General features: G+C 39.1%; 1 protein-coding gene across 1 annotated transcript in view; it reads right to left on the bottom strand.

The window, feature by feature from the left end:
- The window catches only part of LOC144629924 (dynein axonemal heavy chain 6-like), a 68,132-nt gene that overhangs the window by 49,260 nt on the left and 1,390 nt on the right, over positions 1-17,482 (bottom strand). Inside the window, exons 2-15 of the mRNA XM_078488175.1 lie at positions 16,531-16,860; positions 15,074-15,562; positions 13,847-13,950; positions 13,461-13,523; positions 12,829-13,096; positions 7,719-7,824; positions 7,323-7,499; positions 6,205-6,360; positions 5,734-5,939; positions 4,976-5,260; positions 4,350-4,472; positions 3,038-3,211; positions 1,701-1,919; positions 594-883 (exon numbers count right to left, since the gene is read on the bottom strand). Of these exons, the coding sequence (XP_078344301.1) occupies positions 594-883; positions 1,701-1,919; positions 3,038-3,211; positions 4,350-4,472; positions 4,976-5,260; positions 5,734-5,939; positions 6,205-6,360; positions 7,323-7,499; positions 7,719-7,824; positions 12,829-13,096; positions 13,461-13,523; positions 13,847-13,950; positions 15,074-15,562; positions 16,531-16,860 (2,990 nt within the window). The remainder of the gene's footprint in view (positions 1-593; positions 884-1,700; positions 1,920-3,037; positions 3,212-4,349; positions 4,473-4,975; positions 5,261-5,733; positions 5,940-6,204; positions 6,361-7,322; positions 7,500-7,718; positions 7,825-12,828; positions 13,097-13,460; positions 13,524-13,846; positions 13,951-15,073; positions 15,563-16,530; positions 16,861-17,482) is intronic.

The raw sequence follows: 17,482 nt of genomic DNA, 5'->3' as shown, positions 1-17,482 counted from the left end.
CTTATTCAGGGGCGGCGCTTATTTCCTTTTTTGTCCCGAATGCGGGCTTATTTGAGGGCAGCGCTTATTCGAGGGGCGGGGCTTATTCGAGTAAATACGGTAGTACCATGGGTAGAAACATCATCTCTTGTTACGCAAGCATGCCCATGCCCATAAGAGCAATGCCTCACATTCAAGTTGAAAAGCTCGACATCAACAGCACAGCACTATAGCGCTCTGGTATAGTGGTCTGCACCATATTGCCACTGATGTTTAAATTTCCACCCATGTGGTCAAAGCTATCTGTTTTTGTCAGGCTACAAATATTTTTGCTACGAAGTCAGTAGCATAAGGAACACAGTTGTGTAACAAAAACTGTTTATTCATCATGCTGAAAGATAGGAAAAATTTATGTTTAATCATTTGTCTCATGAAGGCATTGCTTTGAGTTGTTAATCCAATGTTTCGACTGCAATAATGCTAGTTTGAAGACTAGTCTTTATCACCTGATGAAGTCTAGTCTTATTGCAGTCAAAACATTGCGATCAACGACTCAAAGTGATTCCATCGTGAGCCAAACAAATAAACGTTCATCTTTCCTAGAAAAAACTCACTCTGTCATGGCCTTCTTTTGCAATGAAGATGACATTGAACTCCCAAAGCGATCCTGATAAGTTGCATAATTGTGTGCCTTGGTAGACAGGTTAGCTAAGTCTTCCTTCAGCAGCTTCAGCTTCTCAGTGGCCACTTGAGGGATATTGTCAGCATCAAGCAAAGCAGGTGAGCACACCTTGTTTTTTATGATGACCAGCTCACGTCGCACTGTGGTGATCAGATCATCAAGGGCTCTGCTGTATCGTTGGATGTTTTCATCTTTCTTTGCCTCACAGTATAAAATGGTTGACTGGGAGAAGAACAAACATAGGGAGTGGTTGGAGTGGCGGACTTATAGGGACTGTGTCACGGCTGAGGTAAGTTTATCTCATAAAGTTTTGCCAAATACTCGCTATGAAACATAATGTTTGCAAAGTAATTACTTCTATGAATCTGAGTGACAAAACCGTAGCTTAATTACAGCCAAATGTGTCTTTCGGGCATTATAATTTAAAGCAAACAAGATAAACTTTGAAAACTGTTCAGCCCGATGGTATTTCAATAGCCTATATCGCAATCGGTTTCAATCTTCTTCACTTTTACCCATCCGTTCTTTTGTATTTGCTGTGTTATTGAAATGTTCCTTCACTGCTTTAAGCGGTTATTCTTATATGTCACCAAATTTGATGGCCATTTCCCATGTTTAAATTTGGCTAAACTCCGTGACACAGGCTCTTTAAGATATAAAAAAAGGATGCCAGTTATAGTCCAGCCAAAGATTTTGGCCAATCAAATTAGAGACAATCTGGCTAAAAAGGAGGTTTCCACCACAAACACTGACTTCAAACCAAAAAGAAACTTTGCAATGTATATTTAAAATCCCTGGACTTGTTCACTTTAAACAACCACCGTGTTTGTAATGAAAAGAAAATTGTTTCTGTCAGTTGAAATTGCTCATCAACCCCTGTCCACTTCCTTCATGCCAGAAGACCATATACTATATATTATATATCAAGTTAGCAATAGTGAATTTCTTGGAAAACCTACTGAATACGTTAAACCCGTTACAAAAAAGTAAATACTTCTTGTATTATAACAGAACTGAAGCCTTGTTTCTTAAACTATACCTTCAGATGCTGGAAGCTTGGCATCAATGTCTGATAAAGTGCTAGCTCCTCATCTGATATGGGCATTTCAAAGTTGCGTGCAATGCTGTACATGCGTGTTACGATGTTGTACTCTTTCTCTAAGGCAGTGATCTCATTAGTCATACGTGATAAGAAGATGAGATGTTCCACAAAGGCTTCTACAGTGTCGGCCATTTTGTCAAGCTTCCTGGAAGCATGCTATTGGAAAGAAATTTTTTTGTTAGCGACATGAGACATTACAGAGGTTTCTGTTTGTAGCTTGAAACAACTAGGGGTGGAAATGAGCTGAAACACTGTATTTAAGAGGAAATCCGCGGAGGATTTCGAGTAGTTATTGGACAAAATTATGTACCAAAACTATTTACACCTGATTGCAAGCTTTTGTGTTACTGCTTCAAATATCTTACCGAAAGAAATCTTTTCTAACAACACCAAACATCGAAAACAAATTTCGAAGTTCCACTGAACTCCCATGAATCGCTTAAAAGATGTGAGCTTTTGCCCATAGCTTGTGAACTTTGAATATCATTTTCTCAGACTCTGATAAGAAATTGTTGTACCAGAATTATTTCCACCTTATTGCAAACTTTTTTGTTACTGCTTCAAATATCTTATCAAAAGAAATCTTTTCTAACAACACCAAACATCGAAAACAAATTTCGAAGTTCCGCTGAATTCCACTGAATCGCTTAAGACGAATTTACAAAATGGCTACACGTGAGATTTTGCCTATACCTTGTGAACTTTGAATTTCATTTTCTCAGACTCTGATAAGAAATTGTTGTTGGTGTTATCACGGATAATTACTTACATCTTTACCTTTTATTAAGGGTAGGAAATAACGCAATAGGATTTAAATTATTCTGGTACTTGATTTTTGTCCAACTTTAATAAATATTACTCGACTTTCTAGTGGATTCCGTCTTAATGTTTGATAGAAATTCTCAGTCAAATGAAACACTAGGGAGTAACAGTCCCCTCTATTAGTACACCAAGGAAGGTGCAGTGGACAATTGGTTAGTGTGCTGGATTCCAGATCAAGTGGTCCACCTTCAAGCCCTGGCCAGTGCACTGCACTGTGTTTTTAGCCAAGACTCCATGTACTCTCACCGTACCTCTCTCTACCCAGGTGTATGGATCAGGGTACTGGCGAATTTAATGCTGGGGGTTAATGCTGCGATGGACTAGCATCAAATACAGTGAAGGAGTAGAAAATACTCCTAGTCGCTTCATGCTACAGAAACCGGGATAAGCTCGACTAGGCTTGACGCACTAGACTTGACGCAGACTTTACTTTACCATTAGTAGATCATTACCTTTATGACATTTAGCAGGACATCATTTCTCTTGGCAGCAATAACAGGGAGATGTCGACCTACTGCTTCGAGAACCTTCTCAGGGTAGGGAAGACAATCTTTGTTATATCCAGTGATGTCGACATGAAACAGACCCACCCTTTTATGCAATGTCATCTTTGTCATCTCAAGTACCTATTAACAATAAATAATTATTAATAAAAATAAATTTAAAGACCTAAGGTAATCGTCTCTTGAGATGGCTGAACAAGGAGAGCTTTGCAGTTTTTGCAGCTTTGGGATTGTGGTCAAGTTTCTAAAAACAGTAATGGCGACACTTGAAAATTAATGAAATGATATGCTTTTATGTGTTCAAGTTTCAGAGTTTTTGGTCTGAATGCTGCGCATGTTTTGACTTTTCAAAATATAAGAGATTTGTAGAAAAAAAAACACCTGACCACGTTTTTATAGTTTTCACAATATATACACACATATTATCTGTTATTTCCCATTAGATAAGAAATCAATATTCTTACATTCCCATACAGGACTAAGTCTTTTTAGCTTGATTTTTAAATTAGAGAGAATTAATTCTGATGGGGAAATGTTTCTTCTGGGCATCAAAACATAAGGACCACCATTTTAGACAATGCATTTCCTCCACTGCCTCAAAAACAAGCACTTGATCCCTGGCAAAATGTCACATGGGTTTAAAATCTGTAATAGAAACTTTTTTACTAGTAATTCAAATAATTTCCTCAACATTCAAAAAATAGTTCACAGAAAACAGCTTGAATGATAATCCTACTTGTTAGTTAAAAACAAAGCTATTACGTCTGTAAGTACAATATTCCTTGTTGGGGAATTCGCCAAAGTGTCGGTTGTTTCTTACTAAAAACTTTGCTAAATCTGGACAAAAAAGTTATTGTCAATTGCTAGCTGTTTATTGGAGCTGCTTGAATGTGTGAATACTGCTTGAATGATAAATCCAGATGAAAAATTGCAGTGCATGAAACGAAATCTAGAATGTCTTATAACAAAAAAAAAAAAAAAAAAAAAAGAAACCTTTAAAAAGGTTACTCCAACTTTAAAAAAAATTAAAAAAGGGCAAAGAAAAGAAAAAGTCGCTAAAAGCCTTACAGTGTACCTAAAATGGAAGTTAAAAAGGTGTGTTGGTTAACCATCTTGTTGACATTACCTGTAATAGAGTATCTTACAAATTTCATGTGGGCCTTTGGGGATAAAAGAGCAAATTATGCAAGGTTTGGGAAATCCATTCTGTATTTGGTCTAAATTGGTACACACTATACTACTTTAATTTGAGTGTTTTGACCTGCTCTGTATGCTGGTTAAGGACAGCGTAAAACTCTTCAGTGTCCCACTCTCTTTCTTTAAGGGAGCCATCAACATCTACTCTGCGTGACTTGTCCACCATAACACAAAATCTTTTAAATGTCTGATAAGCAATAAAAATATACAATGTTGACTGTGAATCAAGTTATATACTATTCTTAAATTCTAAAAACACTGAAAAGGGGCAGCAGATGAGGAGACAAGGAACAACAATCACCACAGGGAACCAAAGCATCAAAGCATGTTAAAGATTTATGCAACAGCGGATGGTCTGAAGACCATGTGGCAGCGGATGGTAGAGAAGGAAATAGAGCAGATGGGTAAGACCAGGAGCAGCATTCAAGTAGTGAAGAAGGACGGGCAGATGTGGAGGGATCGGGTTGCTGCCATACATGCCACCTGGCATAGAGGGCATGAGTGACTGAGTGAGTAATGAAGTACTGTAAAAGAGCAATCACAAGTGACATGCAATGAAAGCCTGAAGGCAAAAGGAAGCTATCACAAAATTATGGATCATCAGCTATTAATATATTAAAAAACCAAAGTTGAAACCCATTTCAGACAATACTGTAAGTTATTGACATGCCCATTTCAAGAGAATAGTACCTTTGAATAATTAAGGACATTATCCACTTCATCTTTGATCTGGTGAAATATCTGACCAACATCATTCTGATAATCAGGATCCTGACCAAACAAAAGCTCGGAGTCTGGCCAAGGAATCTTCTTGGCTTTCTCTTCTTCATCTATGTCACGCGATAAGGCATACACAACATCGCTGGCAGGAGGAGTAACATACACTGACAACTCTGGGTCACGGACCAGACTTTTGAATGATGCCGCAGTTTGCTCAAATCCATAAATGATGTTGTAAAGGGCTGTTTCAAATTCCTGAGGAAATGATTGATAGCCAAAGAGAATTAAAATCTCCTGACTTTCCAGCACTCATCTACAACTGCAGGGTGCAAAGAAATTGAATTTTCCAGCTTGGCCTTCAGGCTAGCTGTAGCTAGGATGTACTAGCCTCAAAGACATTTTTACTAGCCCCCCCAAAAAAAAAAAAAAAACAAATTCTACCTGGCCTGTTACAAAAGGAGTACTGAAGGTCCACTCTGCCAGGATTCACAAAACCCTGGGAGTTCTTTATTCTATATGTAGGTCTCTAGTGGAATGCTACACCAACCCTTGGAGTTGGTCTACTTAGCCTGGTATGCATAAGTGATGCAAGTACAAAGACAAGGATAACATCATCTGTCTGTCTGTATGTCTGTCTGTCTGTCTGTCTGTCTGTCTGTCTTCCTAATATGGTAACCAGTTAGCTTGTTGCAAAACTTGGAAAATTTCAAATTCAACAGCAACACTACCTGTTCTGTGGGTTTGAGAGAAATAAAAGACCTAGTTGTCTGTGAGGTTTGACTGCTTGCTGACATGACTGAAGGCTCTTTTCCAGATGTGACTGTCATTGTGTCATCAATAAATGATGTCCCTTCAGCAGTATAAAGTGTAGACCTTTCTCCAGTCTCTGGCCGTCGAGGAGAGTGGACATCAAATGTGACTGTTTTCTTGTCAACTGAAAAACAAAGTAACACATCTTACTACAAATATGCGACTTTCAGGAGCTCACAGGAGGATAGGGGTCTCAAGTTCTGCTGACAGTCTTTTTTTTCTCAGTACTAGTCAAACAGTTCTTTTCTGGTTGTCTGGAAGGAGTAGACTATCTTGCTGAGCAAGTAAATTTTCATGCATACTTGCCAAAAAAAAAAAAAAAAAAAACACCCCCCCCCCCCCCTTTATATTTTTCCTATTGTGTGCTAGAACCATTCACTCAAACTTACCACCATCTTCCAAGGTTGGAACATTTAAGACCAGCTCCACCTTTAAAAGTTCTACAGCCTTTTGATCCTCCTCGTCATCTGTACCAAATGCAGCACCATCTGGTTTAGCCTTGTCGTCAAGCATTGGCTCCATTAGACTTAGATGAACAATGGACCCTGAATAGAATTACCAAAAATTGTATGCTCAAAAAATAGTACACTCAACTGCTGTTGAAAATCCTCACAGAATGAGGATCTTTCGAGATCTTCAAAGACCTGCCAAACTACCCCACTTCTCTGGAAATTCCAAGTTAGCTTCATGCTTTTCTTTAAAACTTTGTAGATGTGACTGGCAAATTAATGTTGGGGGTAACCCTGCACAATGGACTAGTATCCCAGGTCTATAAATGGGTACCGGCAAATTAATGCTGCCAGGGTAACCCTGCAATGGACTAGCATCCCATCCAGGAAGGAGTAGAAATACCCCTAGTTGCTTATGCTATGGAAACTGGGATAAACTTTGGCTTGATGAAACACAGACTTTAATAGTTTTGTCTGGGACAGGGTAGAGAAATTTATCAGAGTTTGGGTCAACAATAGAGTATCATTCACTGGGAAAGTGCTCATTGGTATAAAGAATTTCATGTAGACTAGAAATTTATACTTGGAGTTGAAAGAACCTAGGGAAATGAAAACAGAAATCATTAATAACGGTGTCTATAAAAGCAACTGACTGTGATACTGATAACATTTCTGACCAGTCTGGTAGGGATTTGTGGCATCTAATCTACAATCATTGACAAAAGTCAAATGTTGGATAGTACAATATGCCTAAACTCCCCGTGCAGTGCGTTTCAGTTTGTGAGCAAAAGTAACCAGCAATTGAAAGCATTATTTTTTTGCATGCTATGCAACATTGCAAAGGGCAAGAGGGGAAATAACTTAACTTTTTCATGTTCCAAGAAAGCCAAAACAGCAACTGCACCAAGGTTTTGTCAATGATTGTAGAACAGAATAGGGTAAAGGGTTATAGAGTACCAGCAGCACTCACACCCCACCAAAAATCCCAGGGTACTTCCTGGGGGTAGTGTTCACACACAGTACAACAAGTAGTGTCAGTAATCAAGTTTGATATGTACCCTGCACAGAAGAAGCCTTCACTTGAGCCAAAAGTGTCCTCAAAGCTGCAAGCACTAGTCTCCTCAAAAGTTCCATTACAAGAAAGTCAATCATTCTAATAAAACACGTCAAACGATGAAGGACACCTCTCCACTGAGACATTTGGGTAAAGGTTGGCTGTCCATCCCCGTCCTTGGCTAAAAAGATATGGAAAAGTCAGTTTTGCAAGTTTAGTATTGAAAGTTTTTCATGAAAACATTAATATGAGAAAGAGAAATCATCTGGTGCAGCTGTACAGAAAGTTATGCAGTTAATTAGAAAGCTCAAGAAAACAGATTTAGGCTTGACTTGTATGAAAAAGAATCACAAGCAAAAAGTACATATAGCTTATCATCTTAACTACATGTAGAAATTACCTTTCTTTTTCTTTCCATCTGCTTTTGCAACTTTCTTTTTCTTCTGTGGTTCTTTCTTTCTTTCAGGGTGAACCCATTCTGTGAGCCCTTCCTCCTCTGTAATTTTCTAACATGAGAAAATTGACAAATTACTGCAGGGATTTAGCAGCTAGGACAACTTTCTGGGGGGGGGGGGGGAGAAGACAAGCACCCCTGTCCCTTTCATGTACAACCGTCTAAGTTAACTTTTTTCCTTAGTGGCCATTTGGCAACTATCTATTTAGGTGAAGTTGCCAATAGAAAATTTTGGTCACCAAAATATTACTATCTGTTAATCTATGTGACAAAAAGCGTCACCGACAAATTTTTTCCTGGAAAACTCGATGAAAGCAACACTACTATGCTTATCAGTTGAGTATGCACCGAGGGAAGTTTCGCGCCCAAGTTTTACCGTTAAAATTCTGCTGTTGTCAGGGGCGACAGAACTAGTTTCCATTGGAAACATCTCGTGCTATTGACGTCAGCAGTCCCGTTCGCGCGAAAGTTGATTCACTGACAAGTGCGAAAAACATGGAGAGGTTAAATTCGAAAGGCAGAACCTTTATAAAGGGCTGTGCACTTTCGCGTGATCTACGAACATCGTTAGTAGATGAAATAGTTAGGAATGGTGGCGATATTAATACCGGCTACTTTCCTGGTAAATTTTCGGATGTGGCAAACGCTTTCAAAGTCAGTAAAAATACTGTGAAAAACGTGTGGCAGCGTCTACACACTGAACGTACCATTGAACCACGGCGGCATGGAGGAGGAAACACCTCTAATTTAACTCAAGGTGACTTGCAGTTTATTGAGACTGTCAAAAGAGAAAGGCCGACTTCATCACTAAGGGAAATTTACGACGGTTTGAACGAATTTGGTGACATTCCAAATGGAACTTCCATTTCTGCGATTTCGCGTGCATTGAACAACAATATGTTGTCTGGTTTGAAATATTCAAGGAAAAAAATTAGCACTGTTGCCCAAGAAAGATTTAGTGTAGAAAATATGGCATACACTCAAATGTTCATTGATTACCTTCATACCAAAGATCCCTTTAAGCTCAAGTTCTTCGACGAATGTGGTTTAAAATTACCTTTCCACGGTAAGCGATTGTATGGTCACGCACCAGTTGGAGAAAGATGCATAGAACTCTTGCGTTATCACGATTCACCTAATATAACAGTTAATCTTTTAGCTGGATTACACGGGGTAGAATATATGAATACAGTGCAAGGTGCATCGGATACCATCGAATTTCTTCGGTTTTTCGGTGAGGCTGGAAACGCAGCCAACATGGAAACAGGAAGACCGGCGCTTGAAGTAGGAGACATACTCGTGATGGACAACTGTGCTACTCACCATTTTGCAGGTGGGGAAGCATTACAGGAGTGGCTGAATGATCGAAACATTGAACTTGTCTACACCCCAACATACTCTCCTGATTTTAATCCAGTTGAGTTTGTTTTTAACAAAATGAGGACCGTGATGCGTTATGACCTTTGGGAAGTCACAAACGAAAACATTCAACTTGCTGCATTCGAAGCAGCACAAGACTACATAACTTCAAATGACATGGTAAATTTTTTCAGATATACTTCATACATTAATATTTAGTTTTTGACTGTTTCCGCAGAGTTGCTAGTCACAAAACTGTAATCCATTGATTTCATTTTAGTGCCGTTTATTGTCAACCCTGAAATTTACTGTATTTTAAGAACAGATGTCACAGGATTTAATTTCCCAAGTGATGTCTCAGTTAGTAAAAGGGTTAATAAATGATGTGAAAACTGTCTGTAATCAATGTTTTTCCTTTTTGAAATGAGTTCCATTCGTGTAATAATAATTACACATGTATCTTACAACAACAACTTAATTCAAACCTTCAAAAAGTGGATTAAATATTTCTGATAAGAACTCAACATTTTGTAAACAAGAGGTATTTTTAGCGACAACTTTATTACCGAAAATTCTTATTTCATTGTTTCCGTAAATTCGCCGATTGAAGTACTCGCCAAATTTATAACTTTTGTCAGTAGAAAGCAAGGAAAGCTGATTAAAAGCGTCTTCTTTCTTCAGGCTGTCGGCGAATCGGTTCCAAAACAAGTTGTCGCTAAAAATAGTAACAGAAACCATTCGGTCTTCTATGTGAAAAAGTTTGTTTTGATAAACACGGTTTTGGGTCCTTGAATTACTGTGAATTAACTTAATTAATTTTAATTTTTAAAGATTGAAACTGTTGTTACAAATAAAAACGCAAACGTTCACACATCTGGATGTTGTACTACAAGATATATTAAATTCCCGATAAACCGCGACGGGAATGTAAACAATCGGAAGCAATGTGAACAAATTCCGACCAACAAAACGAGAACGTAACCTGACAGCTGACCTGAACATTTATAACGATTTAACATAGGCTAGGGTTTCACAAATAATGCATGTTAAGGTCAATATTCTTGCACATCATTTGTTTTTTCGTTGAAGTTCTATGAGGGCATTCGCCGCATCCTCTTCTCTCTGAGATGATTCGGGTTCGACAGTAGGTGATTTCCAGCCCTGAGCGGGTACATACATGCCAGAGTAATCATTTTCTCTACAGGGGGATACAAAATCAGCTGTCGCCAATACATCGCTTGATTGTTCGTTATTGAATTCCTCTTGCAGACGAACTGCTAGTCTGAAATCAGATTCTTCCATCTCTGACAAAAATGGCGAACTTAAAAACGTGGAGGAAGTATTTGCAGCCGATGAACTGCGTCGAGGAAATTTGATGGAATATTCTTCCTCCAAAACTCGCTTCTTTGGGTTCACAAATCTTTCCCTGTTGTGAGGTTGGTGTGACGATTTCATTTCGTGTTCTTGGACTGCTTCTCTCAATAACTGCGTTATACTGTGCCTTGGAGGTAGCTTTCCGTTGCATTTCTTCTGAAGTAGCGCTATGTGTTTATTGAGAAGCGCCCAGTTTTTTACACCGTTAACAATGTATCTATCTGGCTCAGAAGCGACGATATCAGCCTCAATCTTTCTAGCAAAGGAATCTTCAACACATTTGTAAGCTTTAAGTTTGTTGTTGTAGTCGCTTTGGAGATTTGCTAATTCAGTCTCGCATTTAGTTACCTGCTGTGATAACTTTCGTCTTGCAGCTTTGTCAGTGGGATGCTTATCAATAATTCCACACAACATTACGGATGAACAATCGTCTCCATCACAGTTTCTCCTAGTGTGACCTATCTTCAAATGGCATTTCCCACAGACGGAAAGAGGACCGGAGTTATGTAACTCTGCTTTTGATAATTCCCTTTCAAAGTTGTCCTTTTGGACTTTGGCATTTTCTAACGCCTTTGTCGCACTTTCAACACTTGCAAGTTTTTTCGATAGCATCCGATCCACAGGGTTAAGGTCTGTGCCTGACAGCGCAGCGTTTTGTGCAGGAATAGTGTTTACAAACTTGAAACTGTTCCCTGTACATGTTTCAGCAGCAGGTGACGGCATGAATGAAGATGTGCTCGTATCATACCGGACTTTAGTGCTTGATGAACTCGCTCGAGACGGGCCAGCTTGAACTGGGGAACCGAGAACCCCAGCCTTCAGTTTAATTCTTTTAAATTCTCTTTCTGGAACAGTTCTTGCGCTCTGCCAAAATTCCTGAAAGCCTCGCTCGTCGTTGTTGTTTAGATTGATCCAATTATCCTCGTCGTCTAAGTACCGGATTCTCATATTATATTCATTTAGGAAGTTCAGACTTGGGCATCGACCCGTTATGTCTTGCACCAGTGTCTGAAAAGAGTAATGGCCTGAGTTCACAAAAGCTGTTGGCACCATAAAACTGATCCATTTTTGTTCTTCCGATCTTTGTGCTCCAGTATATTCCACTTTCACCTGATACTCCGCCATCTTTCTCGAATCTGGAAGTTCGGTTTCGCGCGCACAGCAGACTGATGACGTCAATAGCACGAGATGTTTCCAATGGAAACTAGTTCTGTCGCCCCTGACAACAGCAGAGTTTTAACGGTAAAACTTGGGCGCGAAACTTCCCTCGGTGCATACTCAACTGATAAGCGTAGTAAGAGTAAAAAGATCAGTTTACATTAAACCCAGAAATGTTGTGGTACTGGTCCCAAGTAGGTTTTTATAGCAGAAAAACTGATTTTTCAAAGTGAATCCATAACGTACTGAGAAGTTTTTAGTTCGGACGATAGTTTGCTTAAGCTCTGGAGCTGTCCTCTTGTAGTTGCCAGGATGGCGAATTTTCCTTTTTTCTACCTTTTTTTCAATTTTTTTTTTTTTATTAATATATAACTAATGTAAATACCGCAAAGACTTGTGTATAAGCCGCACCTTTTTGTTCAAATTTAGGATTCAAAATTGTGGGTGCGGCTTATCTACGAGACTATTGCTTTCAAGAGCTGTAAACCCCCATCTTGTTCACCAGTAAGCCGTTTATTTAATCTTCGCTTGAGCTGCAAAACAGTATTCGGGAGAACTCACAGGGCAAATGGCCGAGCGTTTCATTGCTCTTTACTTCTTGCATAGTGTTTGTTAAACTGTCATTTTGTGACAAACTTTTCTCCCATTGATGGCTTTCATACCCCTTTTCTAGCACTGTTTTCATGTGCAGCTGATAGGAAATCGAACTTCTACGTTGTTTACTGAACGTGACTGGTGTCCAGACTTCTCTCTTTACAGTACTGCATGGTTACTAAGCAATTGCTTCGTGTCCTTCATGATCCTCTGCATTTGTTGTACCTCAGCGCTTTCTCAATTTTTTTTTCAAAATCAACCTTGAAAGTTGGTGGTGCGGCTTATCTACGAGTGCGGCTTATACATGAGTCTTTACGGTATATAAAAAAAAATTTCATGTTCTATTGTTCACTGAAAAACCTTTTTAGGGGTGTGAAATAAAATTTTATCTTATCTCATTCTACAGTTTAGTCACCAGTTCCAAAATTCTAGTCACCATGGTGACTAAAATGGTCGCAACTTGGAGGGTTGATGCAGGGTAAGACATAAAGAAGGGCATGGTGGAGAACTGTTTTAAAACGGCCTTGAAAGTTAGAGTACTACGCAATGCATAACAGAGTCATGCTCCTACCTCACAAGCCTCTTTGACAATTTCTAGGACCTTTACTCTTAATGCGGACAGTTTCTCCTTTGCCTCTTGTGCTTGTTTAGACTGTGACTCTTCAAATGCTCTCAGTGTGAAGGTTTTCTGAGGATCAGAGTAAAGCAGACAAATGCCATCCTCTCTATCACCGACTCCTGTTATGCTGCTACAGGCTTTCTCACAAAGGGACCTCACAAGAAGTATGGCTTGTTGTGTGGCTTTCGTTGCCGAGAAGAGTGAACTGTGAACTTCAGATCTGAAAAAAACATTTATAACACTCTTATAAAATTCTTAGTTAAAAGATAAATTATTAAAAATTGATTATTAAATTTTCAAAAGCTTAACATAACTCCTGTACAGTAAAGTGGAGGTATTAAGGGCAGTCTCAGTGTAGTATTTGTGGGGCGCATGGCCTAATAGCTAATACCCTGTTAGTTAATTTTACCAGGTTTGTGGGTACCAGCAAATTTAGCACTGGGGGGGGGGGGATAGTCACCTCGTGAAACATAAACTGGGATAAACTCTACCAGTATGAGACACTTCTTTGCCTTTACCTTCTATAAGTTCGAGCCCAGTTTCATCACAGAGAAAAAAAAACATTGTGCTGCCAATGCACTCACCTACTACTACAATTCTTTTGAAATCTGACATTGTTCTTCCAACATGTGTAGCCTTTCCACAATCTAAGAAATAAGCAGTACAGTTGAGGTTTTGCATTCCAACATAACGTTTTACAAAGTTACTTAACTACTTATAATATGTTAGACTAAGCACCTTTAAATTTCATACTGATCTTAGAAATTGTATTTAGCAGGGCCCCTCTGGATACCAGCCACTGTGCTGAATGGGCCACCCTGCATAAATAAAGTTATCCTTACCTTACCTTATCTAGTATGCAAAGCAGATGGACTGAATCTTTGTCAAATAATTATTTCCTTGGAATACACTTTTTTGATAGGAGTATTTTAAACAGTAAAAGGAAACCTTAGTCATGTTTAATACTTGCCTGAACTTGGCAAAGGTTGATACACCAAATATTAGATTAAATATCTTCCTTTCATAAAGCCACCTCTTCAGCGGGGTGAGCTCTGAATCAAATCCTTCTCTGACCTGAAAGCAATACATGCTTTTTAAATTATTTATTCCAGTAAGACCGATTATTTTTCACTTCAGTTTCAAAAGCAATTTGCATTTGCTTTAGTTCAAAAAACCTCCACTACTTTCAAATAATCAGAAGTTAAACCAAAGCCAATTGTGCCATGTTGCATGTATTTGCTTTGTGTTTTCATTGTAGCACTACTAGATTGTTTGCATCCTTTGTGACTAACCATATCATGGTTGCCACAAACATAAGCTTTTAAAATCCGCTGACTTTTCCCTGACTTTTCAATGATAAGAATTTTCCTTGTATGACCAAATAAATTCAAAATGTCAGATATAGTAGCAGTCTCCAGCCCCCATTTCCAAGGAAAAGACATATCGCTGAGATTACATTGACCTGAAATGTTTCTTCCAGCCATCAATTTATTGTGTGAAATCAGTGGCGTTTTATTCCAATTTTCCCTGACGTTTCTTAAAAAGGTCAATTTTTCCCGACTCAAAATAAATTTCCCTGACTTTTTCCTGACCTTAAGCTTGAAGAATTTTATTTTTCCCTGACAATTTCCTGACCTGTGGCAACCCTGCAGAGTGTCTTTGGTTTTTGTTTTACGACACACAATTGAAAACTGCTCACAAAACTTTATTAATCAAGGGCAAGCTAAGGGCTGTACTGGGAGAATATTTCAACACTAGCGCTTGACAGTAAAAATTGAACACAGCGAGCTCGAGATCCATACAAAAATGGCGCTTTTGATAAGCACTAATGGGCAATGAAAAGCATCAGCTACTTTGCTGTACTTTGGCTCAAAGAAGTTGGCTACTTTTTTCGTGAAATTGAAGTACGGTAATAAAAGAGAGATTCTTTCAAGCAGTCGGTTACTCTTTTAAAACCAACTTATCACTTCAGTTTTTATTGAAAAGACCTGGGAGGGTAGAACCATTACCCAGTTCAATATTCAGAATATTCTCAAATACACTTCTCCCGTGTTCTTAAAAATTCCCCCATGCTTAATAATTATATAACTCAGCAATACACTCAGGCCAATTAACATTCCCTTTATAACATTCAGGTAGTTTTGAGACTCATGAAAAACGGTATGTTATAAAACGTTCTCTACACTAGTTAACACACCTGTGTAACAGCAGAAGCAGTTACAGTAAAATACTGTGCACAAGACTGGGCTTCCTGTGACGTCACACAGATCAAGTCATAAGGATTGTACCGCGCAGCTCTCTCTGCTCGATTCTTCGGCAGGCAGTACAGGAATTTCCCATCATCTTCTTTAATGTATAACCGGTTTATATTGTTCTCATCCTCATCCGGGTCCTCCCCATTGGCAATAGCATCCAAATCTGTGCTCATGTTTAGCCGTTGACGTAGCTTCTTTATAACATCTGCTACATCTAAGCCGTTAAATTCTTCATCTCCTGGAGTTCCTTGAGTCGAAGGCTTTACCAGATTTGCATTGAAATCCGGTCTTTGGCTTCTAGCTGGAGGAGGCTGTGCCTTCCCAGATGAAACACGAGATTTATAGGAGCTGGGTCTACTGTGTGAGGTTTCACTTGATACAAAGGAGCGGGATTCATTGGCACTTTTACCAAGGGATCCAACAGATGGTGCCTGGAATGGAAAAGCATGATAACAATTTTTTAATTAATAGTGACCCCTCTAGACCCGGGGCAGGGGGTACTCCCTAAAATTTACTACAGGGCGTGGATCTGAGTCTCTGAGACTCTGGACCTGTTACAGAGAAAAAAAAGCTGAATTTGCAACCCCGTTCCAGACAAACATTGGAAAAATAGGTTCCCTGTTTCAGAGAAAATGCAAAATGGAAGAAAATATTTATAGATATAAAGTAACAAGGGGAGCTGAGTTTCTTAGCTCAACTTAATCATGCTTAATAAGGATTATGGGGAAAAATTGACCCTGATCTAGAGTCAAACCAGATGAGAAATGGTGTTTTTTATACCCTGTTCCAGAGTCAGAGGCAAAAAGCATACGCTGTTGAGCGGCACATACCCACATAGCCCTCCCCCCCACCCCGCCGGCTTCTAGACAAGTATTCATCATTCACATCGAAACAACATCCTCTGTTGTAGCTTAAAAAACAAACCCATTTGAATAAAGTTTTTGGAAGCTTTGATGGACACTTTTACAAATGACTGTATGTTATGCTTCGAACTTGTAAAATTAATGGATATATTGTAATCAATCACAGACAACTCAAAACTGTGTACTGTTTCATCATCGGTATAGAGTTTTCTGGCAAGCTTTAGAGTTCTTCTTGGGGACTATAAAAAGCGCCAAATATGAGATACCTGTTTTCAAACCTACCTTTCTCTTTGAATAAGTTGATTATGTGTTGTTCTAGAAAATAACTATAGCTCTTCCACCGAAGGTTTTTTGGTTTAAACCCCACATCCATCAGAAAATTCCAGTTTAGCTCTTCTTTTCTTTAAAAATATTAACTTTTGACCCCCCCCCCCCCAACTTGGAATTTCAAATGACCTTCAATGGGGTTGGTATGGATATTTCCTGGAAGTATAAAATTAGAGAGGACATAAGAAAATACAACTGATAATATTTACCTGGCCAACTGATCTTCCAGCATCAGAAAATGCACTCATCTGTTCCAAGTTTAAGTTTCCCAAGCCATCGGACACAGCAGCTCCTTGCTCTACTGGAGCAGCACCATTTGCAACTGTCAAATGATGCGAGTCCAATCGCTCTTTTTCCAGAGGGTTTGGGATGATTTCTTTCTCAAGTGGCACAGTTCCCTGCTTCACTGGGACAGGTTCCTTAGGGAAACCCTGGTTTCGCTGAGCTTGCAACCTGTTAAAGTCTCTTCGGAACATTGTGGTCCTATAGTTCCCCATTGTAGACCTGGGACCACCCTTTGAAGGGGGATGAGGAGCTCCCTGTTGATGAAGCAGAAAGGACGTTTTCGTGGACTCATGTTGATTTTCCAAGAAATAGCCAATCATAGCAACTTGTATGTTATAGATATTTTCTCAAACTGTCAAACCCATCTTAAATCACTGACACCTGCATTATTTGTTCTTGGTAGTCAATAGTATTGGTCAAGTGTGCTATGTTCTATTAACAGCATTTGTTTCTTTAGAGCCATTTTCATGAGAATCGAAAGTAATTTGGATTTGCTTTGGTTTTGCATTACTATACTTAATGATTGGTTTAAAAAAGCTTGCGGCAATTTCTCATGCAATCAAAAGTAAAACCAAAACCAATCGTGATTCACATCCTTTGTTTTCCCACACTTCTCGCCAGTTACATGTATTTGGGGGCGGGGGGGGGGGGAGGGTTGAATGGTCCTTGAAAAAATATGCATCTCACATTTCAGGGGTCTTGTTGTCTCGAATTTGGGACACCTCAGAGTCTCAATTTTTTTTTTCTGCAAGAGGCCAAAAAGGTCTCCGGCTACCAGAAAAGATATCAGTCTCATCCTCTCACTAAGACTCAAATTTTGCATTTGACACCCTTGTATTTGCTTTTTGATTGATTCACTGCATAGACCAATTCGGC

The sequence above is a fragment of the Oculina patagonica genome, chromosome 11, assembly GCF_052425735.1.
Source record: "Oculina patagonica isolate OP01 chromosome 11, crgOcupat, whole genome shotgun sequence".
NCBI lineage: Eukaryota > Metazoa > Cnidaria > Anthozoa > Scleractinia > Oculinidae > Oculina > Oculina patagonica.
The sequence above is the reverse complement of the archived record's forward strand: the minus strand, read 5'-3'. Positions and strand labels throughout refer to the sequence as shown.